The sequence below is a fragment of the Nelumbo lutea genome, chromosome 4, assembly GCF_056320005.1.
Source record: "Nelumbo lutea isolate HS-2025 chromosome 4, American lotus-T2T, whole genome shotgun sequence".
Lineage (NCBI taxonomy): Eukaryota > Viridiplantae > Streptophyta > Magnoliopsida > Proteales > Nelumbonaceae > Nelumbo > Nelumbo lutea.
In genome coordinates, this window is record NC_142687.1 from 8,374,730 (window position 1) to 8,400,836 (window position 26,107).

Genomic DNA, 26,107 nt, shown 5'->3' on the forward strand with positions numbered 1-26,107 from the left:
TCTCTCAGCCACCCCGTTTTGTTGTGGGGTGTAGGTACATGAGGTCTGATGTATAATGTCGTGTTGGTCCAGGTATTCCTGAAATGATGAGGATAAATATTTGCGGCCATTATCAGAACGGAAAACTTTGATGTGGGTACCAAATTGGTTACGAATCTCAACATAAAATTTCTGAAAAATGGTAAACACTTCACTTCTTTCTTTCATTAGATAGAGCCACGTCATCCTTGAAAAATCATCTACAAAAATGACAAAATATATGTATCCATTATATGACATCACTTTATAACGACCCCAAACATCTGAATGAATTAAAGAAAAATGACTCGACACATGGTTATCAACCCTAGAACTAAAGGGAACACGATGGTGTTTCCCAAACTGACACGACTCACAATCCAAAACAGAAAGCTGACTTAAGGACGGAACCAAAGACTTCAAGACTTTTAGCGACGGATGACCAAATCGGTAGTTCCACTAGAGAGGAGAAAGGGATGACTGGAGAGCTGTTGAAGTTCTACCATCACCACTTGCAAGATAGTACAGTCCACCAGCTTCATGCCCTTCACCACTCTTCATCCCCGTCTTGAGATCCTGAAAAACACACATAGAAGGATAAAAGGTAATGGAGCAGTTAAGTGATTTGGTCAGCTTACTAACAGACATAAGATTAAAAGGCAATTTAGGAACATACAAAACTAAGGAGAGGGATACAGGATCTAGGTCAACATTACCAACACCACAAATAGAGGATGTGGAACCATTAGCAAGGTTGACAGATTGTGATGTTGAGCAATGAGATAAGGAAGAAAACACGCCTGGAGTTCCAGTCATGTGATCGGAGGCTCCAGAGTCAATGATCCAGGGATTGGGTGTGGATGCCAGACAAGCCATACCCGAGTGAGCGAAAGTTGCCGTGTTCTGCTGTGATTGGATAAACCTCTCATATTCATCACGGGGAACAATCACCATCTCCTTCACAGGACCATCTGTGGGTGTAGGAGGTATCTGATCAGACGAATGATTCTCCTGTCTAAAGTTAGAGCTTGAGTCACCAGTCGCGGCATGATTGGCCCAAGTTGAGGGTGGACCATGTAGATCATAACAATAGTTAATGGTATGTCCATCCATACCACAATGAGTGCACTTCCTCGGGCCTGAGCCACGTCCTCTACCACGGGCTCCCCCTGAATCTCTGCCCCCAGTACGACCACCACCACGATTATAAGTAGGCCCACCATTGCCACTTCGGCCATACGCATAACCACTACCACCACCACGACCAGACTGAGCTCCCCTAGCTCCAGCTCTAGTACCACAGCCTCTCAATACAACAAAGGCAGATCTATCTGAGATATTAGAGTTCTCAGTAGATCTGATAGAAATCCTTCGGAGTCGAGCAAATACATCTTCTAAGGAGGGAAGAGCTGATCCTCCTAATATTTGAGCCCGTATTAGTTCATATTCAGACTTCAGTCCCACCAAAAATCTAGTCACATCAAGCTGTTCTCTCTGTTGTTGCTGAATCTTGACATTAGAAGTGAGAGGGTGATAGACATTCAACTCATTACGTATGTTTCTCATGTTGGCATAGTACTCCTCAAGACTTTGATTGCCCTGTTGTAGGTTAAAGCACTCTTGATACAACTGATACACTCTGGTTGTATTGTCCTGACCCGAATACAATTTCTTCGCATGGTCCCACACATCTTTGGCAGTGTCAAAAAACACGAAGTTTACACTAATCCTGGGTTCCATACTATTCCACAACCATGTGATGATTTGAGCATCCTCTTGCTCCCAGTCTTCATACTCGTGAGAGTCAGTGGAGGGTTTCTCCTCTCTTATGTGTTTTACCTTCTTCTTTGCCTTCAGAAAGACTTCGATGGATTTAGCCCAAGGCACATAATTCTCTCCATTTAGTTTAATGGAGGTCATCTAAACATTCAAGTAGTCTGTAGGCTCCATCTCACTAGGTTTACAATCACTGTTATCTCCCATTATGTTATCACCGATTTTGCACACTTGCTGAATTCTATTACCACTGAATTCTGCACACTGCACACAACTAGATCACACCTATCACACTGGTTTCAGCACTTGTTGTTGCTGAAAAGTGTGCTCTTTACACCAAAAACCCCACTCCTACGACTACCTGAAATCTCACCACTATATGATCATAACTCTTCATTCGAAATACACAAAAACCAGCATAAACCCTAGCACATTACTGTCTGAAACCCTAGCATATGGTCTGAAACACACTTCCTATTTGATCCATAACAGATATCATGCACTGAGATCTCTTTCCTTATCACTAAAGTAACAATCAAACGAGCAGAAAATGAGTCCACACACGACAGCCATTGCACCACACAGATCGGCCCTCTATTCTTCATCGATTAGGAGAGGGCGATCGTAGAAACTACAGCAATCGACCACACACGACCTGACTAGAGGCATAGAAACCTCCAAGGGAAGAGGGCGAACACTCCTTTTCAGCCCTTTCCCTTATCTCCAGTCGAATGCAGAAAAAAAAAGGAGAAACCCTAGAAGGTGCGCAGAGAATAGAAATCTAGGCAGATTCAATCAGCTCTGATACCATGTTATGATTCAGCCTGCCTTAGAATTCTATCTGTCTGAGATTGGTTAGGTAGAAAGAGGTAGAAAGGTGGAAGAAAGAGAGAAAGAGAGAAGGGGGAATTCTGGTTCGAACTGGAAGTCTCAACATAACCTTCTCCCAGTCGGCCAGACAGAACTTATATTATTAAAAATGATTGAAAAGACATATGTGCCCTTATTTAAGTTAGGAGCACTGGTTCCAACACAACATTACAGATCAGCAACATTAGTCTAGGTATAAAGACAGAAACACCCCTACGCTAACAACCAAAAAGGACATATGTCGAAGTAATAAGAAATGATTTAAGTGCTAATAATTTAACAATAGATATGGCATTAAGCAGAATGGAATGGCGAAACAGGATTCATTTAGCCAACCCCATATAGTTGGGATAAGTCTTGGATGATGATGACATAACCTCAGTTTCCCTAGTCTTATACTGAATTGCTTGAAAAAAAACAACTTATTTTCTGTTTCAGTCTTAACAATCTCTTGAGCTCCTGAAGTTGTGCAAAATATCCTTCTTGGTGTTTGAAGAAGTGAATAGCTGTAATTGTGCATATCACTTCTTTCACTTGAGAAACTCCTTTGGACATCTTGGGCTAGACCATATAATTTTGATACAGTTAAGTCGGCATAACTTCCCAACCTCATCACATCTCTCAATTCCCTATCCTCTTCTCCATCAATCCCACTTCTAGACTCTCCAGCCTCTCCATTCTCCGAAAATTTTGCAGCATCTTTTAGTTCTCTACTTCTCTTTGCCTGCTTTTGCTTTTTACTACATAAAATTTTTCTTGCAGATTTTTTCCAACTAGAAAAAGCTCAATTCCTTTCCAACTTAAACCTTTCTATCAACCACCATCTTCAAATCCATTTTCCTATTTAACTGAGTAGTTTCAGGCTTTCAGCAAGTGGAATAGCATCTTCATCACCTTCCTGCTTTGTTTCCTCATTTCCTACAATACATCCAAGTTTGAACAACTCACTTTCAGTTTTATTGTCATTTCATACAACATGTCCATTGGATTTCCTGGTTCACTTATGATCCTGTTTTTCAAATATTTGGCAAGATATGCTCAACTCATCAGTTTGAAGAATTGTATCAATAGTTTCTTATTCTTAATATTGTATGATTTCATGAAGTCTTATACATGCTTCCTTCATTTCTTTGATGATAATTCCACAGGAAATTTGAGGACATCTTTGATGTAGATCATTTCATTGACTATTTAAAGGATGACGTTCGAATTGTTCGTGACATCCCGGATTGGTTTCCTGACAAATCAGAGTTATTCACAAGTATAAGGTTTTATTACCTTCTTATTTCTGGTGCTTATTCTATGTATGATTAGTAAACTAAGTAGTTGGAAACATCCTGTATGTTGAATATAGAATCTTTCTGCTATTTTTATCCCATATGAAGGAGTATCCTTTTCATTTGTTGTGTTGTGTGTGTGTTTGGGGGGGGTCTTTTACTAGGTTTGGTCTTGTGCTTTGAAGACCACCTACTATACCTATAAAAAGAATTTACATGTTGATAGAGGGAATGGCATAATAGGATTTATGTTCCAAAAACGACTTGGTTGGGGGGACCTTGGGGTAGTGGAAATGAGTTCGAGAGCTCACTATTTAACAATGAATATGGCCCTTGATAGAGGGAATGGCATAATAGGATTTATGTTCTTTATAAATGGTGAAATTTATTGAAGAAAAAGCAGGGAAAACCCTAAAAGGGAGTACAACAATGGTTAATGAACTAGAATCATGATTGATAATTACAAAGCATTGAACAACATAGAACCCAGCATTAAGAAGTATATCCTCCCAATGATCCCCAATCTGATTATATGTACAGCCATGAAATTCCTTCAAAATGAGAAACCATTGAACCACTGTACTTTTGATTTTCTGAATTAGGATCTCCCTGAATGCATTTTCAACTCAAAAATCCTTATGTTTCTTGCAAAACATATACCCCAGCATAGAGCAAAAGGAAGCAGATTCCATAGTTGGAACTTGGAACAGTTATTTGTTGAATTGAGTTGAGTGTGTTTCTTTCAGTAATGTTTTTGTTTTGTGCAGTGTGGTGAGACTCGGACCATTTACAAAACCAGAAAGGCCACTCACAGGTCAAATGGTCTGACCACTGAGTTGACCCTGTGATCCGTGATGCAATTTATATAAAACACAATATATTGTATATTCAACATGTGTACTAGTGGTGGTCTGATGGTTATTTTTCTTTTTATTATTCAAGCGATTCAGGTTCAAGTCTTTCAAATCATGTTTTTGCAAAAATATATACATATTCAGTCATATGCATTAAATAAACAAAAACAATAAAAAATGATGTCATGGTTAATGGTAAAACATGATTCTTCATAAGTGACAGGTCATAGGTTTGATTATTTTTATTGTTATTTTATGACTTATGATGAAGCAATGACCCATCATGGTCATAGGAAACTGTTATGTTGCTCAAATGTGGGTGATTTTCAATGGTTTCGCTGGGTTAATAGTAAGCTTGACAGATTTTGGAAATAAAAGCTGGCATTCTAGAAACCGGAAATCCAACTGGCTCCTGAGTCTGACAGTTTTAGCATCTAGTCTGGTCCCAAGTCTAGCAACACTGATTTCATGAATTTAAATAACTTTTTTTGAACCTTTTTTTTACATAGAAAATGGGGTAATTTATTTAAAATAAAGGCCTAACCAAAAAAGAGAGGAAAATACAAAGCAGAGGTCAATATTCAATACATTGGTGTGGTGGCTTTAGATCACTACACTCAAATTGCTTCATTATCACTAGAGGATAATTAATCCTTCTTTTGTCCTTATCTATCTAAGGAACCCAAAGGAAGTTAGCAGATCTAGGAGTTTTGAAAAATGAGATGTTTATCTTGGAAGCCAAAATTCTAATATGCTTATTACATAAGTAATTTGGAAAAAAAAAAAAAGAACCAGGTATGTTTGATAAATCCCACCATTGTCAGCCTTGCGCTGTGTTTTTTGATCCCCTTTTACCGATCTTAAAGGAAATGGGGTCTAATATCATTTTGTTGAAGCTTTGATAAAGCTGTTTTGATTGCTGTTGATGATAAAGAAAAAAATATCACCATTGTTTCCTGCCTGAGAAGTTAATTTTGGAAGATGATGCATCAAAAGGTAATAGTAAAGAAGAAGAAATAAACAGTGCAACTTGGGTGGATCTGGGTTAAGCATGTGTTAAATCTTGTAAGGGGCCTGGCTAAGGCCTGGACCCTGTGCAGTTGAAATTATTCAACTGGGTATGAATTTACATCACTAAATTGATCATTTTACTAACTTTTGTTTTTCAGTTTCCTTGCTTACAATTTGACAATTTCCTTCAGAAAGTATCTGATTTTCTGACAGATTAAAAAATGTAAGGTCATGATACACAGAAGCTTGTAGAAGGCAACTAATGCAATCTTCAACAAGAGGGGATACTTAGAGGGATGGTAGCTCCTTCCTTTGTGAATACCGAATGGTGACCATGGAGTCCAAGAAACACCTGTAGACAAAGAACCAACTAGTTTTTAAGAGCTAAAAAAGTAAAAAAGAAAAATATTTGGTTCAGAGTGTTCTAGTTTTCCTTCTTTCTTTTAAATGGTTCTTGGCTGGAGAGGTGTTGCTGGTGATCCAAGGGGACCACTGCAAACTTGCATGGTTCACCAGTCATTGCCTCATTGCCTGGGCAACAACTAGTTGATGTAGGCCTAGGGAGGGAAAAATGACTTGGCTGTTGGTAGTGCTTAGCTGCCTTCACTACAGGTGCAGATTCCAGTAACCGATATGTGGCGGGTACATGCTAAAGAAACTTGTCAACATATGCTCTGTCAAAGTGTAGCATGGTTTTTAAGAGAATTTGTGCTTTGTCAACAAATGCTCCCACCTTTTTGTTTTGTCCTTCTAAACTTTACATCTGGAATAACTATACACCAACTTTTTAATTTTTAAGAGAATTTGTGCCATTTGTGGCAGGCGTACAGTTAAAAACATACCAAAATATGCCTCAGCACAATTCTATATTGATAACGTTCTGCCCCGGATCAAGGAGAAGAAGATAATGGCTCTAAAACCTTTTGTTGATCGGCTTGGGTAAGTCATGGATGTTGCAACTCTTGATCAATTTTTGCTAATGTTGCTCAGTTGTGGAACTTTTTTTTTCTTTTGCTCGCGAGCATACCACCAATATTAATTTGTTTCATTCAGGTATGATAATGTTCCACCAGAGATCAACAGGCTAAGGTGCAGAGTAAATTATCATGCTTTGAAGTTCCTACCAGAGATTGAGCAGATGGCTGATCAATTGGCCTCAAGAATGAGAAACCGTACAGGCAGTTCAAATCCTTACATGTGAGTGACATGGGGCTGCCATCTTCAACAACTCCTCACCATCTTACTTGTAGTTGTTGTTTTTGATGTGATAGATCTCTTTAACAGGGCCCTTCATTTGAGGTTTGAGAAGGGGATGGTAGGTCTATCCTTCTGTGATTTTGTTGGAACAAGAGAGGAAAAGGCTAGGATGGCAGAATATAGAAAGAAAGAATGGCCTCGACGGTACAAGGTGACTTGGGACAGAATTAATTTGGCAGTATCGTCTTTGTCAAAATAGAAAGAACCATTGGTGGATAATATGATTTTCCTTTTCTGAAATTACTTTGTCATGCAGAATGGATCCCATCTTTGGCAGTTGGCACTGCAGAAACGGAAGGAAGGCCGATGCCCTCTTGAACCTGGGGAAGTGGCAGTTATTCTTCGAGCCATGGGCTACCCCAAAGAAACACAAATATATGTTGCTTCTGGACAGGTCTATGGTGGACAGAACCGGATGGCACCACTCAGGCACATGTTCCCGAATCTGGTAAGGTTCCATTTGCCAGTTGAAATTCTTTCTATGTGAAGTTAGCTACTTACACCAAAGCCTTAGTCCCAATGTTTTAAGACCCGAACCAGACTGGACAGTCAAACTGTTAGACCCGGCAGAATTGTTGAAACCGATCCAACTGGTTTCAACGACCCACTCCAGTCAGTAAATGCTCAGAAACCACCAACTCATTTTGTTACTTGTGCTCAAATATTATATCTGTAATTATATATTTTATTAAATACATGTACATTTTTATGAAATGTTAATGGTGAGAATTGAGTTCTGGACATTTGGGACTGAAAATGATGAACTGACCATCGAATCAACATACTTAGACGTGTTTTATATATATATATATATATATATATATATATATATATATATATTTTTTTTTTTTTTAAATATGTGACTCGGAGTCAAACCATTTGACCCATGACCTGGAAGCATTCTGATTTTGTGTCCGGTATATATATATATATATATATATATTTTAAATATGTGACTCGGAGTCAAACCATTTGACCCATGACCTGGAAGCATTCTGATTTTGTGTCCGGTCTGAGTCTTACAACATTGCTTAGTCCTGCATGAAAAACTGATTAATGATGGTGTCCTTTCCAATTGTGTTTAGTACCTGATAGGGAATCAACGACCCTATGATGGAATATTTTATGAGTTAGCTGGTGTCTTTCAGAAATTACGAGTCTTATGATGTATTACTAATTCCAGAAATGTTCACATTACTATTTTTATAAGGGCAAAGAATATTGTATTACTATAAAAGAGAGCAAGGTGTGCCCGCAAATCTTTACAAAAGGCCATACATGAAAGATGTATCAGTATAGCAATATAGCAGTGCTCCAATTGGTCAGGTCGCTATTTGTAAATGTATCTTGCCATGGCTGAGTTGTGCAATAGCTTAGAACTGAGTTCAGTTTGCTACATCAAGGCATTTTACAGAGCCTGATTGAGTAAGCTGATGTTCGTACAGATGGGTGGAGTTGACAGAGGTCAGGTCAAATGGATTCATTAAAATCTTCAATAAATGAAATTGTTAATTTATTCTATTTGGGGGGTTATGACAGGTCACCAAAGAAGAATTGGCAAGCAAAGAGGAATTGGATGGTTTCAGAAAGCATGTGACAAGCCTGGCAGCCCTCGACTTCTTGGTCTGCTTGAAGTCAGACGTGTTTGTGATGACCCATGGAGGCAACTTTGCAAAGCTGATAATTGGGGCTCGCAGGTACATGGGGCACAGGCTGAAGTCCATCAAACCAGATAAGGGGCTCATGTCCAAATCTTTTGGGGACCCCTACATGGGCTGGGCCACTTTTGTGGAGGATGTGATTATCACCCACCAGACACGTACGGGATTGCCTGAGGAGACCTTCCCCAACTATGACCTGTGGGAGAACCCTCTTACTCCTTGCATGTGTAAAGCATGATCACATAAAGCATGCAATATTGTGGTTTCTGAGTTGAAGTTTCAGACAGTGACTTCATTAGAGGGAATATTTCTTCTCCAAGAATCACGAGGGATGATCGTAAAAAATTCAAAAGTTTTGTTCCCGAGCAAGAAATCAACTGATGTACTTGAGGCGAAAAACTGATCATCATCTTTGTCTGAGACATGGTGCCTGAGGAGAAGATGAGGTGCCGATTTTTTAATGACCATCTGATTGTGAACATGTTATTACGGATAATTTTCTTGCTCTCTGGAAAGCACTAAATGACTTTCTATGTATTATTTTGATGAATGGGTATCATGTATAAAATTAGGGTATTCAAAAATCGAAAGCAGTTGAGGTCTCTTTCATCCAGAGTGTCCTTGGTTTGATCACTTCATCTTAGTATCCAATTGATTTTTCATTACTTGTACCATCCAACTTTCTTGACTCTGCATTCTAACTGCGAGTGTCTTAAACCTTTTTCCTTTTGCCGTTCAAAGAAGGAAGCCATTGATATTTGGATTCGAATTGGATGGTTTGATTATCTGGACTTGGAGATGGAGTAGGCCGATCCCAGTCATCTAGAGCCTAGAAGCCTAGAACTGAAAAATGTGCTGCATGATGCTCCCCAAACTGGGTTACATCGATTCCTAAAAGCTTGTGATGGACAAAGCCACTTTAGGCATTGCCTTGCAGTTGCAGGTTGCAAACATGCGACAAACAATCGCTCTTACTCTATGTTCTGTTAAAGAATATGCAGACACACTTTTTGTCCTCGATGAAGCTTCAACTCTTAATGCCAGATGAAGATTGTGGAATATTTTATTATTTATTTACGCTTAACGCAACACAATTATCACATACCAAACTGTAATCAATGTTCGAATGTAAATTGTAAAGGTATCAACACAGTGGCTAAGAGCCTAGAACGCTGCGAATACAGAGTGGATTTAATGCTGAAGCTTCAAAATACCTTGCTTATTGCTTACATATCTTTTTTTATGGATATTCTGCATTTTATTTTTTTTAGAAAAAAAATGCGATGCAAAAGGGACACTGATACACATGAATAATTCTGAGGGTGAGGGTCCCTTGCCCAGTGGATGTCTGGTTTGGCTACACCCAGCTGTAGAGACTAGAGACTACAGGCGCGTATTTATAGGATTAATTACTTACACTACCTATATGATTTAGCAAATGAACAATAACTTATTCCACTATTTGAACAATTACTTGGCAATGAGTCAATGAACTAAATTCTCCCAGTCGCATTGAATTAATCAATCATCTAATTAAAAATTAGAAAAGACATAATATAATAGAGAATAGAATGAAGTGCAGGGAGAATAGGGGATGGTGTGTTTTCACTTCTCACTGTTTCTTTTTTCTTCACGGTTCATACACTTGTGAGCAACTGCATGAGAAGAGGGACCACCGACCACGAAATATGGAAAAGAGAATAGGACCAATCACACAGCAGATCCCATGGAGTTCGACTTCAGTCTGTACAAGTCCATATTCACACCTTTCGAATAATCTCTTGACTCTTGTAGTTTTGCTGATTCAGTCACTGCAAAGCTCGTTCGAAGAGACCGGATCTGCTCCTCACACAAGTGCCTCACATCGACCACATATGCACATCTTATATATTGAGAATATCTCCCATATATTATTAAGGGAGATGTTCCCAATGCACGGTAGATGTGACTGTGAGGCGCCCATATGTGAAGAGCAGATCCCGTTCCGTTTGAACAACCATTATATCCTTACATATATCTCCCCAGAAGTGCGGAGATATTTCCGATGCAAGGCTGTAAAGTCTGTTACTGAAGCCGATCCGTGCGAGGAGCAGATCGCATGCTTTATTGAAATATGAATGAGCGTCGTCAACACTAACATTGACGCCGTTCATTCTCGCTCTTTTACACAACTTACTGCTATAAGTAAAGCAAGAATGGGTTTATAGAATAACAAAAGTAAAGCAAGACTGATCCCTGTCTACTCTTGTCAGTGTCTGAATTTCGAAACAGCTAATACCAGAAGCCATGAAAATCTTCGCTTTCACCTCTCTCTTCTTCTTCACTCTTGTTGTTTCTCACAGGTGCTTATGTTCTTCCCTCTCTATCTATATATGCTTTTGATGTTGCAAACAGTTGGAGCTTTTTGGAGAAATTATTATACCCCTATTCTCTCTCTAAAATGTTTTTTAGTTTAGATGGTTCCTTGTGAAATGATTAATAGCTCAACTTATCAGTTGCATGAAATTAGAAGCATAGGTGACACCCATTCCAAGCAATTGTTTGCAGCAGCTTTGCTTTTCTATTTGTAAATAAATAAACACATTTACCAAATTCTTTGCAGTTCTTATTTGACTACATAGATTAATGCGTTAGAATGCATTCTCAACAAAATTTTTGCAGCATTTGTTTATGTGTATATACTGTACTGCACTAATTCGTTGTATATGGTCCTATATGGATGAAGCTGAATTTGTTACTTTCATGAAACCTTGGGGAATCAAAACAAACTCTATCATTTTCATGAATTTTTTGAGGCATTAAGCTCCTGCTTCTGGAAATTATCTTGAATCAAAACAAACACCATCATTTTCATGAATTTTTTTGAGGCATTAAGCTCCTGCTTCTGGAAATTTTCTGCAATGATAGTTCGCTCATGCGTAAGCTAAGTTTGAAAAATTATTTTTGAATTAACCTGCAGGAATAAAGATCTGCCAAAGGTCCAGTAGAATAAATACAAAAAAGTTCACTTAGAGTTTGCTATGGTGTAGGAGTAACATTGGCCCATTAAACTCGGTTTATTAAATGACAAATAAATAGCTGCATACCACATTTTCTGCGGTATTTACTTGTATAATATATTATATATATTTGCTTGGGCTCCTGGAGTTTAGCAGTTATCATTCGTCAATTTTGATATTTCATGAAGTAATAAGGAATTAAAAGTTATCCATTTCAGGGGATTAACTGAAGCTTTGTCAACAAGACAACAAGAGCAAGCCCACCTTCCTCCGAGAGGTTGGAACTCATATGATTCCTTTTCATGGACCATCTCAGAGGAGGAGTTCCTGCAAAATGCAGAAATCATCTCTCAGAAGCTACTAAGTCACGGATATAAGGTCAGAATTACAGATAATAAACTTATTTAGGGAATATTTTTTAAGCTAGATAGAATGAAACCATTTTCTATTTTTCTTTAGCATTTGAATGCAGATGCGTATAATCTGATATTAGTGTATTTTGATTTTTGTTAGCATCCCAATAATAGTACCATCTTTAGATGTTGGTTTTATGCTTTCAACTAATTAAGTGAATTGATGTTATTTTACTTAGTTATTGGACGCCAGAATTGTTGTCCAAGTAGATGGAATCCTTTTACATGAAACTTAATCTGCTTTTTCTTTCTTTATAGTACGTTGTGGTGGATTACCTCTGGTATAGGAGAAAGGTGGAAGGTGCTTACACAAATTCACTTGGATATGATGTGATAGATGAATGGGGAAGGGTAATCCCTGATCCCAATAGATGGCCTTCCTCCAGAGGTGGTAAAGGATTCACTGAAGTAGCCAAGAGAGTACATGATATGGGATTGAAGTTTGGGATTCATGTTATGAGAGGAATAAGCACACAGGCAGTCAATGCAAACTCTCCCATCTTAGATGTTTTCAAGGTATGGGTCATTTTTCCCCTTATATATTAACAAAGAACTGAAAGTAAATGCTCCTTGGCAGGTAAGAATGCTATTGGAGATTGTTTTTTACCAACAAATGAGAAGGGGAAACCTGAATATATGAATCCTCATTATACATAATGACAAGTTTTTCTGTTAGGGAGGTGCATATGAGGAGTCTGGACGTCAGTGGCAGGCAAAAGATATAGGACTGAGAGAGAGGGCTTGCACATGGATGTCACAGGGTTTCATGAGTGTGGATACCAAGTTGGGAGCTGGAAGAGCCTTCTTGAGGTCATTGTATTACCAGTATGCAGAATGGGGTGTTGATTTTGGTATCAAATTAACAACTAAAATTATTCCTGTTATTTATTTATTTTGTATTTTCAATGGACATGGAGCATGATAAAATTATGATTCCATACAGATGAACATAAGGAACAGAAACCATTCCCTTTTAATACTTATTGGTAAATATACTAGTGATTGTTGTACAGAAACAACTACATCTGTTATTAAGTACTGTGATATGGGAGTATATGGAATTTGACAAGAACCAAGCATTCGACTAAAGTGATTATGTATTTTGTTAGGTAATTTTTGAGTCCTGAATAGTTTAGTAAATAGGTGTTGGTCTTGTTCCAGTAAAGCATGATTGCATATTTGGTGATGACTTGGATGTAGATGAAATAAGTGCTGTTTCAGAGGTAAGCAATAACCTTCTCCTTGTTCCACTGCATTCTTTCTTTCTTTTCCCTTGTCATTTTGTCAGGTTATAAATTTCTATTTTGAAGAAGTTACGAATTCATGAGGTGAAACTTCTTGTCAGATCTTGGAGAAGCTTGACCGCCCTATGTTGTATTCTCTCTCTCCTGGAACTAGTGTAACACCTACCATGGCGAAGGATATAAGCAGTCTTGTGAACATGTACAGAATAACAGGGGATGATTGGGATTCATGGGGCGATGTGGCAGCTCACTTTAACATATCAAGGCAAACTGCTGTTCTTTAATTCCGTTTGATTTTTTTTTATTTGGGTTGAAATTTCCAACTTAAGCTCCGTGTTCCATCTCTCTCTCTCTCTCTCTCTCTCTCTCTCTCTCTCTCTCAGCATCTTATATTTACTGTTCTAACAGGGACTTTGCTGCCACCAATATGATAGGAGCAAATGGCTTGAAAGGGAAGTCTTGGCCAGACCTAGACATGCTACCACTAGGATGGCTTACAGATCCAGGTGATTAATTTTGCAGATATCGGGTATGGAACAATTGTCCTTTCTATCTCAACACCGACCCAGATGACATTTTCCTTCTGGACTGTGTTTGGTTTGAAAGAAAAGGTAGGGAAAGGTACCTTGTAAAGGTTTCCCTACCTTTTTCCTTCAAACCAAACACAGCCTTGAGGAATGAGTAGGTCGGGTTCAACCGAAAATCTCAAATATGCATGTGCTATTGTCTTCTTGCCAAGATACCATCAAGCAGGTCTTGGATCATTGAAATAGAAGTAAAGATGACCTAGTTACTTTATATTAAGGAGAACTAAATTTCTTTGAACCACTATGCAGCAATTATTGTTTAATCTTTTTTTTTAGCTATCTGATATGTCATGCCTTGATCTGAACTGTCTAAGCATGCCAAACTTTAAGAGGTTCACAAGTGAGGCATACCTTTTGGTAACATCTGAAGAAAACTCTAATTAATTCAGATATTTTCTTACTACTAGGTTCAAATCTAGGTCCCCACAGGAAATGCAATCTCACTCATGATGAGCAAAGAACTCAGGTATGTAGATGTATTATTTAGTCAACTTGGTGTCCCTTTTAACCATTTGGCTTTGTTTCTTAACCGTGGTAAATTTTATTTCATCAACAGATGACTTTGTGGTCTATAGTCAAGTCCCCTCTCATGTTTGGAGGTGATATGAGGAAGCTAGACAAGAAAACATATGATCTCATCACCAATCCTACCCTATTGGAAATAAACTGGTTTAGTGCAAACAATATGGAGGTATACTCCCTATTTTGCTCAATTAGTGATTTCCATGTAAACCTAATAAGAGGTGCATTATTGGCTCATTTCCCTGTTCTACTTTTCAGTTTCCTTACATCAGAGGTACAGAAGATCTCAGAAATAGCAAAGGAGTCCTGATTCCTCAATCTAAAAGTCTCAAGGATACAGACACATTACATAAACACGTTTTCAATCTTATAAGCTGTAAGGAACATAGAGCAAAAGGTTGGGTCATTGAAGCTCTCAATCAAGATATTGAAAGAATTTGCTGGCAAGATAACTTCCTGAAAAGACACAAGCTACCAGTTTGCCTAAACAAGAGAAAACCTCTCCTGACATTGTATGAAAGTTAGCTATTGCCTTTTCTAATCTTTCCATGTAAAAACTAAATATTGTTTATATTATTATTTTATTATTCCTTAAGTTATTCTCATTTGCTGATTATACAGAGATTCAGAGATAATTTACAAAGAGAACCATCAAGGAAAACTCCATTTACTAGCAACAGGCACCACAGATATATGCTTGGATGCTTCTACAAACAGGAAACTTGCTTCACATGAACTGAGGAGTTGTTCATTGTCCCCTTGCAGATGGGATGCTAATCAGGTAATTCTCCAGTTCTGTCCAAGGTGTGAAATTTCAATTTTGGAGATCCCTTTGAGATATAATTTGCTAAAGTCTAGTGAAAATGTTGGACAAGTGTAACAAAAAAAAAATCCATGCTGACAATAATTTTATTGGCAGTTAAGTTGCACAGTTTGTATTCTTCCAGTAAATTTCACAGTTTCCATTTGGGGTCATATTGAGTCAATGAATCTAATCAAGTTTCAAACAGAACTAAATTAATCGAATAGCTATACATATAGTGGCATTTATTATGTAAGGCAAAAAATGCAATAAATCTGGAAGTCTGAAGTAAAAAAATAATGCATACCTAGTGGATAAAAAAAGGTAAGGAAATGACTTTCTAAGAAGAGGAAATTGCATGACATATTTGATGCAACTAACATTGCCTGTGTTCAACAGATGTGGGAGTTAAACTTTAATGGGACACTTGTGAACAGCTATTCCGGTCTTTGTGCAACAGTAAAGATGGTTGAAGGTGATATATTTAATTGTGTTTGATTCCCTTTTGTGTATATATTTTTCATAGATGGTGCATTTGAAAGCTAATGCTTTGGTATAATTAACTGATCATTCAAGCAGGTAATGATATTTATAATGGAATCCGCTCTTGGGTTGCAACTGGAAGACAAGGTCTGATTGCTTAACATCATCTACCCATTTTCCCTTCATTTTTGTGAGTTTTGTCGGGTGGAGACGCCCTTAAAAAGCTATCCTTTAGCTTTGACATTAATTGTATTTTACGTAGATCCTTGGCATCAACATCACTTTAGCTTTTACTAAGAAAATGGCTAGCCACTAGTTTGCCACTTATATTTTGGACAATCTTCTTGTCCTCAATACTCTAATTTTATGTTTTTTTCCTTTTGGTTTCCCCATCCTTAATATATTTTCTTGCTTTGCAGGAGAGATATACATCTCATTTTTCAATCTGAGCCCTAGCAGAATGATAATATCTGCAAAGATATCAGATCTTCTTAAGGTACTTCCTAATATGAACTTGAGTAAAACTTCATGTACGTACAATGAGGTTTTTAGTGAGAAAAAGTATAGAGTGTCTGAAGAAACGATATCAGCAACAGTTGAGGCACATGCTTCAGCATTATTCATATTGCATTGTAATTAATTCAGCTTGCTTTTTCTTTTCTTTTTCTTTTTTATTTTTTGGGGGTGGGGGGTAATTATAGTGATTAGATCAGAATGAAAACACTACTTCTACTTGTTGATGAATTTCTGATCGAGTATTTCAACATTTAGCACAAATATCACATACAGAGCATCTGAAACTTGAACTGGAAATATGTTGGGTAATTTATGCAGGATTAAGTTTGCATTTATATCTATAAGCAAGTTTCTGATCTGAGTATTTCAACATTTAGCACAAATATCACATACAGAGCGTCCAAAACTTGAACCGGAAATATGTTGGATAATTTATGCAGGATTAAGTTTATATTTATATCTATAAGCGAGTTTCTTGAGATAAGGGGCCATTACTTGGTGTAATTATAAAATTTCAGGTTGACAATGTGAATGAGAGAGTTCAGGTCTGAGAATAGCCAGTGGTCGCTTTGTGCAAGAAAATTCTGAAGACTGAAGGTTTGGTTTTTATCCAGTCCATCCCTCCAAAGCAGTATCTATGAATTCCTTTCAGTTTATCTTAAAAACCAGAAACCTTAGAGCGCTTCTCTGGGAGGGGTAAACCGGATATGAACCCAACCTCGAAGTAGCTGCTCACTGCAGGCTGGAAGGAGACCTACAGCAACAGGGAATTCAATTGATAAAAAGTTGACCTTAAATCAATGAGTTTTAAAAAATTCATCAAATTCATACCCTAAATAATTTGTAAATTGGAAACAATACAGAATCTGATTTGAGGTCAGGTTTCAGATATACCTATCTTGCTCAAATACAGATCAGTTGTGGAGGGTGGATTTAGGTCCACTGATCGAATGGAAACATGGCAAAATACCAAAAGTCAGCTGAAAGCTGAGATAGCCGTGGCCCCCCAGATGGCTTCAATGAGACGATTCAAGGTGACGTGGAGATTGGAAAGTGTTTCCCAGTATGTGTTGAAATTGTTTTTGTTTCTTCTTCTTTCTCTCGGCTTTGATACCGCGTATTCATGTATATTGTGTTGAGCTCAAATATTCATTTTTCGTATTTCTATCAACCTATTCATGAGAGTTGACCTCAACTGAAGAACGTGTTTTGATTTTCACAGAAGGGACGAGAGGGATGCATCATGCATGAATGGAAAGTTAAAATGTGTTTGGAGGAAGGTGTTTTCGGTTTTCAGAGGGTTTCTACTTTTTAGGCGTTTGTTTGCGTGCACGTTTATTTTTGTTGCAAATTTTGTCGTGTGGTTAAAATGCTTTCGCCTTTCGGTTTTCCGATCAAAATTGGAGTGGCAATTGGCAACTGGACGGGTTATTCTGGAATCTGGATGTATGCTTGTAGGCGTAGGAATAGGATGAAGTAAAGAATTCACTCAATTCAGAGAGAGAGAGAGAGAGGGTGGGTGGGGTGGTGGTCCAAGAACATGGGCGGCCGGCTTGTCAGATGTCAGCACTGATGCCATGTATGATGTAGATGCCATGCCATCATCATTCACATTGATTCGTTGATGGGGCACTATTTTATGATACATCTTCTTTTAGTTTTTCATGAAAATTACAAGAATGCCACTCTTTATTAATTCTTTTGTTTTTTTCTTTCAAATTACAAGAATGCCACTCCTTTTTACCAATTCTCTCTCTTTTTCTTACAAATTATACGAATGTCATCTCTCTCTTTTTAAATTATAAGAATGTCATTCTCTCTCAAATTGAGGGAGACCTCAGCTCGACATCTTGCCTACTAGGAGACTTGTAATCAAAGGTAGTTGAGTTCGAGTCGAGCCAAGCTTGAACTTCTGAGCTCAAGCTCAAGTCTCTAATTTGAATCGAGCTCGAGCTAGACGACACCTCGACCATTGAGGAAGACCTCTGCTCAACACCTCGATCACTAAGGGAGATCTCGACTCAGCATCTTGACAATTGAGGGAGATCTCAGCTCAGCACCTTGTCAAGTAAGGGAGACCGTAGCTCGACTCGTTGCCTAATAAGGAAACCTCAACTCGACACTTCAGTAGATGAGGGAGACCTCGGTTTGGCACCTCGGCAATTGAGAGACATAGGCTCAACACCTTGGCTGCTTGAGAGAGCTGCAATCAAAGGTAGTCGAGCTCGAACTTCCAAGCTTTTGACTTGAGTCAATCTTGAACTCAAACTCAAATCTCTAATTTGAATCAAGCTCAAACCTAATAATTTATGAGAAAGCCCCTGCAACATAGAACCCTCTTCGCTAATTTAATATTTAAGCAATATGTGAAAGAGGATATTGGAGAAGCAGCCCAAAGTCTAGACCAAGCTCCTTATAGGCTTATAGTCTTTTACCCGTATTATATAAATATAATGGAATCTTGGTTGGGCCCAAATTAATCCACTTACATGATCAATTAATAATAATTGTGCAATGTTTTCTTTTCTCTTTTCTAGAAAGGCAATTATAAAATTTGTATTGGAGATGATAAGGTCTCTTACCCCATAAAATCATGGAAAGACTAAAAGCGTGGGAAGTGGGAACCTTCGAATCTCATCTCATCTCGTATTATTGCACTTTCGTGATCCTGCCCCATAAAAACTATTTTTCCATTATTTGTTAATCTTTCCAATCAACCAGTTAGGGGTGTTCACGAGTTGGGTTGGGTCGGTTTATTGGAGTTTTCCCAACCGTCCCGACCTGGTTGGGTTACCTAAGGTGGAAATCGAAACCGACCCACTTATAGGCAAAACCGACCTAGTCGGTTTGAGTCGGGTTGGGTCGATTTGGGTCGGTTTCGGTTTTACTCCTGTACAAAGGACATCTAATTGAATTCTAATTGTAATTTCCTAATGGGTTGCCTATTTGGTGTAAAAGATTATAGAAAGTTAGAAACTATGATAGATTGCATATTCTAATTGTAATTGCCTAATGGGCCTTCTAGTTCTAGTAGAAGACTAGTTATAGTTAAGTAGGAAACTACTCAAACTAGGAACTATCGAACTAGTAGAAGACTAGTTCAGTTCAGGTCGGGTTGGTTCCGATTTTCATACAAGAAAAACCGAAACCGACCCGATATATCGGTTTATATATTTGCCTAACTCGAAACCAACCTGCACTGATGAAAACCCAGTCGACTCGGGTTGAGTCGGTCCAGGTTGGTCAGTTTGGTCGGGTTGGGCATTCTTATGAACAACCCTACAACCAGTCACAATCCTTAATTCCTAAGCACCAAAGTAAAACGAGATTCAACAGATTTTAAATAATTTACAATTGCCTTTTTCTTTTATTTTTTACCTTTTTACTCCTCTGCTCAGCCTGAGCAGATAGTGGAATTTGAATGGGCAAGCCACCTTGGGTTTCCATTCTACTTTCCAGGTCCAAGGACTCCAAATAAACATATATTAAAAGATACCACTAAGTCTGGATCTACTTCTCCACTCACACATAATTCATAAAAATGTGTGAAGTGTAAATATATATCAAAATCGAGAAGACCCCCACCCATTTCTCTTGAATTCTGTATGTCTTCGCTAAATTTCTTAAATTATCCTTATGGTTTAGTTAATTGATTAAGTATACCCCTATTGTCTGACTATTGTCTAATGTTACCTCTATTGTTTCTAATAATTGATTAGCTCTATCCTTATAGTTAACATCTGCCAATATTCTGTCAAAACCTATACATATGTGACACTACATGACATTTAAATTTTTTTTAAAACCCAATATTACCCTAATCCCCTTCCTCTCGATCGACAGGTCCAGCACCCCCCTTCCTCCTTTGACCTCTCTCGCTTCCCTCTTTCATTCCCTTTCTTCCTTTTCTCCTTCTCTTTCTAAAACAAGACACCCTCCTCCAACATCTCTTCCCTCTGTTTGTATAGGATAGGAGAACTATAACAACTCTCATAGCAACCATAGTGGATAAAGCCAGTGGAGAGATCGACAACAATGGAGAAGAAATCATGAAGACCATGTTTGAATTGGAAAAATCCTCTCCTACTAAGATATTCTCTAGCGCTCTTTCATTTTCTTCATCTCTATAAGCCCTAGATGAGATTACTTCTCTTCTTCATGATCTTAGATTGAACGGGTTGATTTGGGGAGAGAGGTGTTAGATTAGGGTTTAGGTAGGGGAAATGATAAAGCAGAGGCAGAAGTAGTAAGCATGGTTCTAATTTGCATAAAGTAGAAAGCATCAAGCATCACCACCAACAACAACGTCAATAACAAAGTAGAGGTAGAAGTAGGAAAAAAATCTCCATTTTTCCCTTTTTTATGGCTTAGGTCTTGTTCATTATCTGCTCTCTAAGAAATCTCTAGCACCAAGCTCTAATTATACGCCAAGGAGGTTCTTTAAGAAGCCTTTTCCACCACTATCTCAGGGCAGTGTTGGATTTTCTTCAAGAGCCTCCCTTTCTTAGATCTCTCTATTTCTATTTTTGCAACCTTCGATCTTCTTGGACAGGATTTGAACGAGTTAGAGAAAAAAGTGTGTTGAAATGTGCGGAGGTGAAGAGTGAGAGAATGAGAGAGAGGAGAGAGCACTGTTTTTAAAGGGATTTAATAGAAGGGTAAAATTGAGATTTTAGACTACCAAGTGAGTCCCGTATTTATATAAATCAAAGCCAAAGGTTGCTCGCAAGGTTTCATTTCAGCTTATCACAGAAACGAGGAGAGGAGAAGACTGGAGAGGGTGCTGCATACTCATCTGTGGAGTGTGGAGTGCAGATACGCGCACACCTTCTTCTAAGGCTCTAATTCTAACTTCCTCCTGTTCTTCACTCTTCTCTCTCGCTTCTCTTCCTTTCCAGAAAAGAAAGGTTTTCTTTGATAAAATGGACCTTGCAACGGGAGCTGCTTCTTCTTCCCCTTACTTCACTAGGTTTTCCAATCCCTACTCTTACCGTCGTATTTCTTCCAGCTTGAAAACTTACAGACACAAACATGTCCATTCCCTCCCGGAGCCCATCAAGTGCCATCGAAATCCAAATCCTATTCTTAGCTTCTCCTGTTCCTCCGCCCTCACTGAAACTCCGCTAGGAGTCTCTGAGCTTTCCAGTTGCAAGCTTCAACGTTTTGTCTCTGAGTTCCAATCGCTGTCCGAGCCGATTGATCGCGTTAAACGTTTGTTGCATTACGCCACTCTCCTTCCTCCTTTCCATGACACGAAGCGTGTCCCGGCCAATCGAGTCACGGGCTGCACCGCGCAGGTTTGGTTGGACGCCTCCATGGATGGCTACGGAAGGATGAGATTCTCCGCCGATAGTGACTCCGAGATCGCCAAGGGCTTCTCTTCCTGCTTGGTTTCCATACTCGACGGAGCGTTCCCCGACGAGGTTCTGGCGTTGAAGACCGAGGATTTCGCCGCACTGAATGTTGGGCTTCCTGGCCGCGCTCATTCCCGGGTGAACACGTGGCATAACGTGTTGATCACTATGCAGAAGAGGACTAAATCTCTGCTTGCTGCGAAAGAAGGGAAGCCTCAAGCCTCCCGTCGATCCTTTCCCATCTCTGGTTGTCACAATCGACGTTATTCATGCCAACGGGAGCTATGCTGAAGCTCAGGTTGGCAACCGCTTGCCTTATTTGTATCCCTGAAATTTCTATTCTATTTCTTGTCTTCTTTCTTTTTCTGTTTCCAGTGTTCTTTGCTTACGAAGGATAAATAGAAAATGATAAAATCTCCAAAAGAAGTTAGAAGTCTTTTCTCCAACTTCGTTGGGCTCAGCATTTTTTAACATAATCGTATTTCAGGTGTATGCTCTTACTCATGCATGGCATTCTCGTGAACTCCATTTAAATGGCATAGAATAGGAGTGTAGGCATTAAGAACTTGATGAGGGATAGATGTTGTCAAAATGTATATCGTTGGGTTCAGCATTTTTAAATATAATCGTATTTCAATTGTATGCTTACTCATGTATGTGGTTCAATCTATGTTTAATTGGTACACTGTAGGCCACAAGAACTTGACGAGTGACGGATGTTGTCAAAATGTAACACCCTTGAGATTTTGGCAAGATCTGTTAAAGAAAGAGTAACTTGCACATACTTATCAAAAAAATAAAAAAAAGAGTAATTTACACATCAATCAATATCAGCTAATAGCAATTTCAACATCAGTTTTACATTTGGTCCACGTGATTTGCGTAACAATTAAAGTGGTGTTCAATTCATGGTTGTAAATAAAGGTGGTATGGTTCCAGAACCATATCGGAAAATGACAATTTTTTTAGGAACCACAAAATGCAAAAGAGGCTGTTCTATTCATGGTTCAAAAAATGAACCATGATATGTGAGCATTGGTTTTATGATTCATTCACTATCTACTTTTAATTGTACAGTCATCATCAAATAGAGACATTACGACTAGAGCCATAGTGGTTGAGAAAGTTATAAGAAGTTGTGTTAAAAAAGGCCATTTTGCTGTTTCTAGAACCAAGGATTGCTGGTTCTGGAACCAGTAATAACATACAAAATGCTGGCTATGTTTGTGAGCTAGATGAAACACAAACATAACCATGAACTGAAAACCCCTAAATCACCACTTTTAAGAACAAATTTCATGAAGTGCGATCAGTTGAGGTCTTGTTGTAAAATAAGTTCTGCTTGGAGAATGACTGCATTGGTATTAAATCCAAACAAAGTTTGACTAATCTAGTTTTGGACCAATTCAAGGGAAGAAGATTCATCTAATCAAATCTCCCCCCGGAAAAAAAAAAGAAAAAAGAAAAAGAAAGAATGACACAACCTGGTTTTCAGTACAGTTTCCTGGGTCTAGCTCTGCATCAATCTTCAGCTGCTTTATGTGAATATTGTAAAGTTTCTGCACGTCATCAGGTATGACCTTTATAAACTCTTCTCCACTTTCTTGTTTAAACAATCGTTATATTTTGGGGAAATATAACTTTTGTTGTGGAATATTTGCTTCTTGTTTAATTTACCTGAAAAATATTTCCCCATTATATCCCTTTTATTACTTATTTTTTGTTGCTTATCTAGTAAATGTAAGTTGACCATATCAAAATTTATTTCAAATAAGTGAAGTTTTATGAGGTCTTCATTATGTTATTGCTAGCCTCTGTTTTTATATTCTTTCATCAAAATTCCATTCTAATATTGTTACAAAGTTTATTTCCCTTGAGATGAATCTTATTACAAAAATAACTTTTGATAATGGCATTTACCTTGTATTGTTGCTCTGTTTAACTAAAAAGGAAAGCTATATCACTGTTTTGTTACTCCAATGGATTTCTGAGCAATATAGAATACTAAGTACCACTATTCTGTAAGTGCAGGTTAGGTTTTTGTTCCCTGACCAGTTAAAAGTTAAAGAGCTTTTTGGTGTGCTAAAGGAGAAGAGACTAGTGTAATGCATGTTTTTACATAGACCCAGAGGTCCAAGGAGTCTTAACTGCTGTACAGAAGCAGTGGCCTCACATCCGTATGTCCGGCCCATTAGTTATGGAAGATAGGGCAGCCAAGATGGCAGAAGTTGGATGCCAAGTTATTGCAGTTCTGTGTATGGATTTCTTGTCAGAAAGTGTGCATGCAATTTGATCAGGATGACTTCAAAAGGGTACTTCTGTCTCCTCATTCTAAACCTTTGGTATTTAAGAATATTATGTTGAATATCTGTACATACACATCCACACACACAAACATATGGATAGACATAGAGTTATATTTATCACTATACATACTAAATCCATCTATAGTTTTGAGATCTTGGAGAGTGAAATACATCAATTTATTTTGGAATGTACATTCCTATGATTGCATGTAGTAGCTTTGAATTCCATGATTTCCTGACCATTGAGATCTGCAAAGGTACATTTAACATGCTTACATTTGCTCCAACTAACTTTGATCCAAATTTTCCTTTTATACATCTTGAAAACTATTGAATTTACTCTGTTTATGAGCTTGTCCAATATGCTGCCCATTTTGACCCATGTCCTTTTTGGTCTACCCCTAGCCCTTCTAGCCCCTTCAACTTGCAACAGATCCCTTTTTCTTATGGGTGTTATCAATGGTCTTCTTTGTATGTTACCAACCGATCTTAGTCTACTTTCTCTCATTTTATCACGTATTGGATGCTGGAGCTACTCTTAGGTCCCTTCAAATGACTTTATTTCTGCCCAATCCTTTCTAGTTTTTCTACATTTTTGTCACACTCATTTGTTGAACGTTTTTTTATTTTTTTATTGCCCAACACTTTGCTGCATATAGCATGGTTGGCCTTACAACTGTTTTATAGAATTTTCCTTTTAACCTAAGTAGTATTCATCTATCACATAAGACTCTGGAGTCTGGATGCACCCCTCCATTTGGCCCATTCTGAACTAATTCTATAGGCAACATCCTCCTCAACCTCTCCCTTGTTATGAAATATCAAATCAAGGTACTGGAAAGGATCATATTGATTTATCTCTTGGTCTCCAATCCTATGTGTGGCCTCATTTTCATTCATATTATTATTAAATTTACATAGCATATAATCTATTTTGGTCCTATTTATTTTAAAAGAGAAGAGAAGAGAATAGAGGAGAGAAGAGAGAAGGTTTTGCAATGTAACAGTACTGGCGGCGCTAGTCTTTATTTTACTATATATAGGGCGACAGAAATAACAAGGGAAAAGACCCTGGTGCCCCTGAGTACAATAACAGACATAACAGAAATAAAAAACGAAATAAAAGAACACTTTAATTAGCCAAACAGGCCCTAACATCTGCAACTAAGTTATTTTAACATTATTCTAACAGTTTCATCAATTAAAATAATGTTATCAGCAAACAACATGCACCTGAGGTCATTCTTCTGAATATGTCTAGTCTTACTGTTCATCTACTTGTGCATACTTGCTCTTTAAGTAGGGAGTTTGCTTGGTTGTTCAACATTTTGCTTTGTACAATTTAATTGGATTTCTAATGAAAGCATGGAGTCTTTTAATGTAGGTTAGGATTAGGGTAGTTTTCCATCTAGGAGCATCCAACTGATATGTCAGTCTATCCAGCTTCAGTGAATCTGAGCTTTGGAAATTTGGAGTGTTTCTTGGTACTATTGGCTATACTCTAGGGCTTCTTCATATTTATCTTTTGGGTTGATTCCATTGTTTATGTCAAATAATCTGCACTAGTGTGACTATATCATTGAACTTTTACAGTTTGTTTTCTTATTGAAGTTTAAATTCTTCTTGGGTAATCACTGGGATCTTTTCGTTATAGTCCTTTTGAATAATACTATCTAGCCACTACTGTTGTATCATGTAAAATATTCTCTTATGCCCATTGCATTTGCCGCTTTAATGTATTTCCATACTCTATTTGCTTTTTTGCTTAGCTCTGAACTTGTATGGATCTTCTATTGTAGGACAGGATATGCATTGTACACAACCTTTTTGGACAAGAAGTTGTGGAAAACGGACAAAATGCATGCTGTGATACATTCTTAACAGACAATCTTGAAGTCTCAGGAGAAATGTTTTCCCTGGCAGTGGAGGCAAAGAAAAGAGGAATGGGAGTGGTGGGATTCCACCCAAAACATACTAGATTATTAGATGTCATCAAATCTAGGATCCAAGAGGCTTTGGCCATAAATCTGGATGACCATCTTCAGTTGGTGCTAGGAACAGAATCAGGAATGGTGACCTCAATTGTTGAAGCAATTTGCAAGTTATCAAGTTATGCTGAGTCACTTTCTGGAAGAGCAAGTATTGACATTGAAATTG

General features: G+C 38.1%; 3 protein-coding genes across 8 annotated transcripts in view; all 3 read left to right on the forward strand.

The window, feature by feature from the left end:
* LOC148853731 (O-fucosyltransferase family protein) overlaps positions 1-9,333 on the forward strand; it is a 39,178-nt gene extending 29,845 nt beyond the window's left edge. Inside the window, exons 6-11 of the mRNA XM_088983792.1 lie at positions 3,813-3,932; positions 6,629-6,745; positions 6,860-7,003; positions 7,091-7,214; positions 7,320-7,511; positions 8,603-9,333. Coding sequence (XP_088839918.1) covers positions 3,813-3,932; positions 6,629-6,745; positions 6,860-7,003; positions 7,091-7,214; positions 7,320-7,511; positions 8,603-8,962 — 1,057 coding nt within the window. The 3' untranslated portion in view covers positions 8,963-9,333. The remainder of the gene's footprint in view (positions 1-3,812; positions 3,933-6,628; positions 6,746-6,859; positions 7,004-7,090; positions 7,215-7,319; positions 7,512-8,602) is intronic.
* A 1,306-nt stretch (positions 9,334-10,639) lies between these two features.
* On the forward strand, positions 10,640-17,985 carry LOC148853732 (Melibiase family protein). Of its 6 annotated transcripts, XR_016094982.1 has the most exons (17): positions 10,715-11,066; positions 11,942-12,101; positions 12,395-12,652; positions 12,813-12,987; positions 13,298-13,359; positions 13,482-13,645; positions 13,789-13,886; positions 14,375-14,433; positions 14,524-14,658; positions 14,748-15,001; positions 15,111-15,270; positions 15,691-15,766; positions 15,871-15,921; positions 16,194-16,270; positions 16,809-16,887; positions 17,204-17,324; positions 17,513-17,651. XR_016094982.1 is itself a non-coding variant. In XM_088941599.1 (16 exons), exons 1-15 carry the CDS (start codon positions 11,011-11,013, stop codon positions 16,839-16,841), a joined length of 1,818 nt encoding a protein of 605 aa, XP_088797725.1. In that variant the 5' UTR covers positions 10,715-11,010; the 3' UTR covers positions 16,842-16,887; positions 17,204-17,327. The 6 variants fall into 6 exon arrangements, 5 of the variants coding, with proteins under 5 accessions (XP_088797722.1, XP_088797725.1, XP_088797723.1 ...); XM_088941599.1 differs by lacking the exon at positions 17,513-17,651 and having other exon boundaries at positions 17,204-17,327; XM_088941597.1 differs by lacking the exons at positions 16,809-16,887; positions 17,204-17,324 and having other exon boundaries at positions 17,513-17,985.
* Positions 17,986-21,015: 3,030 nt separating this feature from the next.
* Positions 21,016-25,888, forward strand: SUFE2 (sulfur E2). The gene is given in 5 exon segments (XM_088940982.1): positions 21,016-21,857; positions 21,859-21,942; positions 23,676-23,743; positions 23,745-23,956; positions 25,750-25,888. Coding segments are annotated over 4 exon segments (990 nt in total). The 5' UTR covers positions 21,016-21,212; the 3' UTR covers positions 23,938-23,956; positions 25,750-25,888.
* The last annotated feature ends 219 nt before the right edge of the window (positions 25,889-26,107 follow it).

Excerpts from the sequence above, each read along its gene's own strand:
- LOC148853732 (XM_088941596.1), top strand. The coding sequence starts at position 11,011 with ATGAAAATCTTCGCTTTCACCTCTCTCTTCTTCTTCACTCTTGTTGTT. Across the intron at positions 11,067-11,941 it reads ACTCTTGTTGTTTCTCACAG|GGGATTAACTGAAGCTTTGT; the intron begins GTGCTTATGTTC and ends TATCCATTTCAG. Across the intron at positions 12,988-13,297 it reads AGAATGGGGTGTTGATTTTG|TAAAGCATGATTGCATATTT; the intron begins GTATCAAATTAA and ends GTCTTGTTCCAG.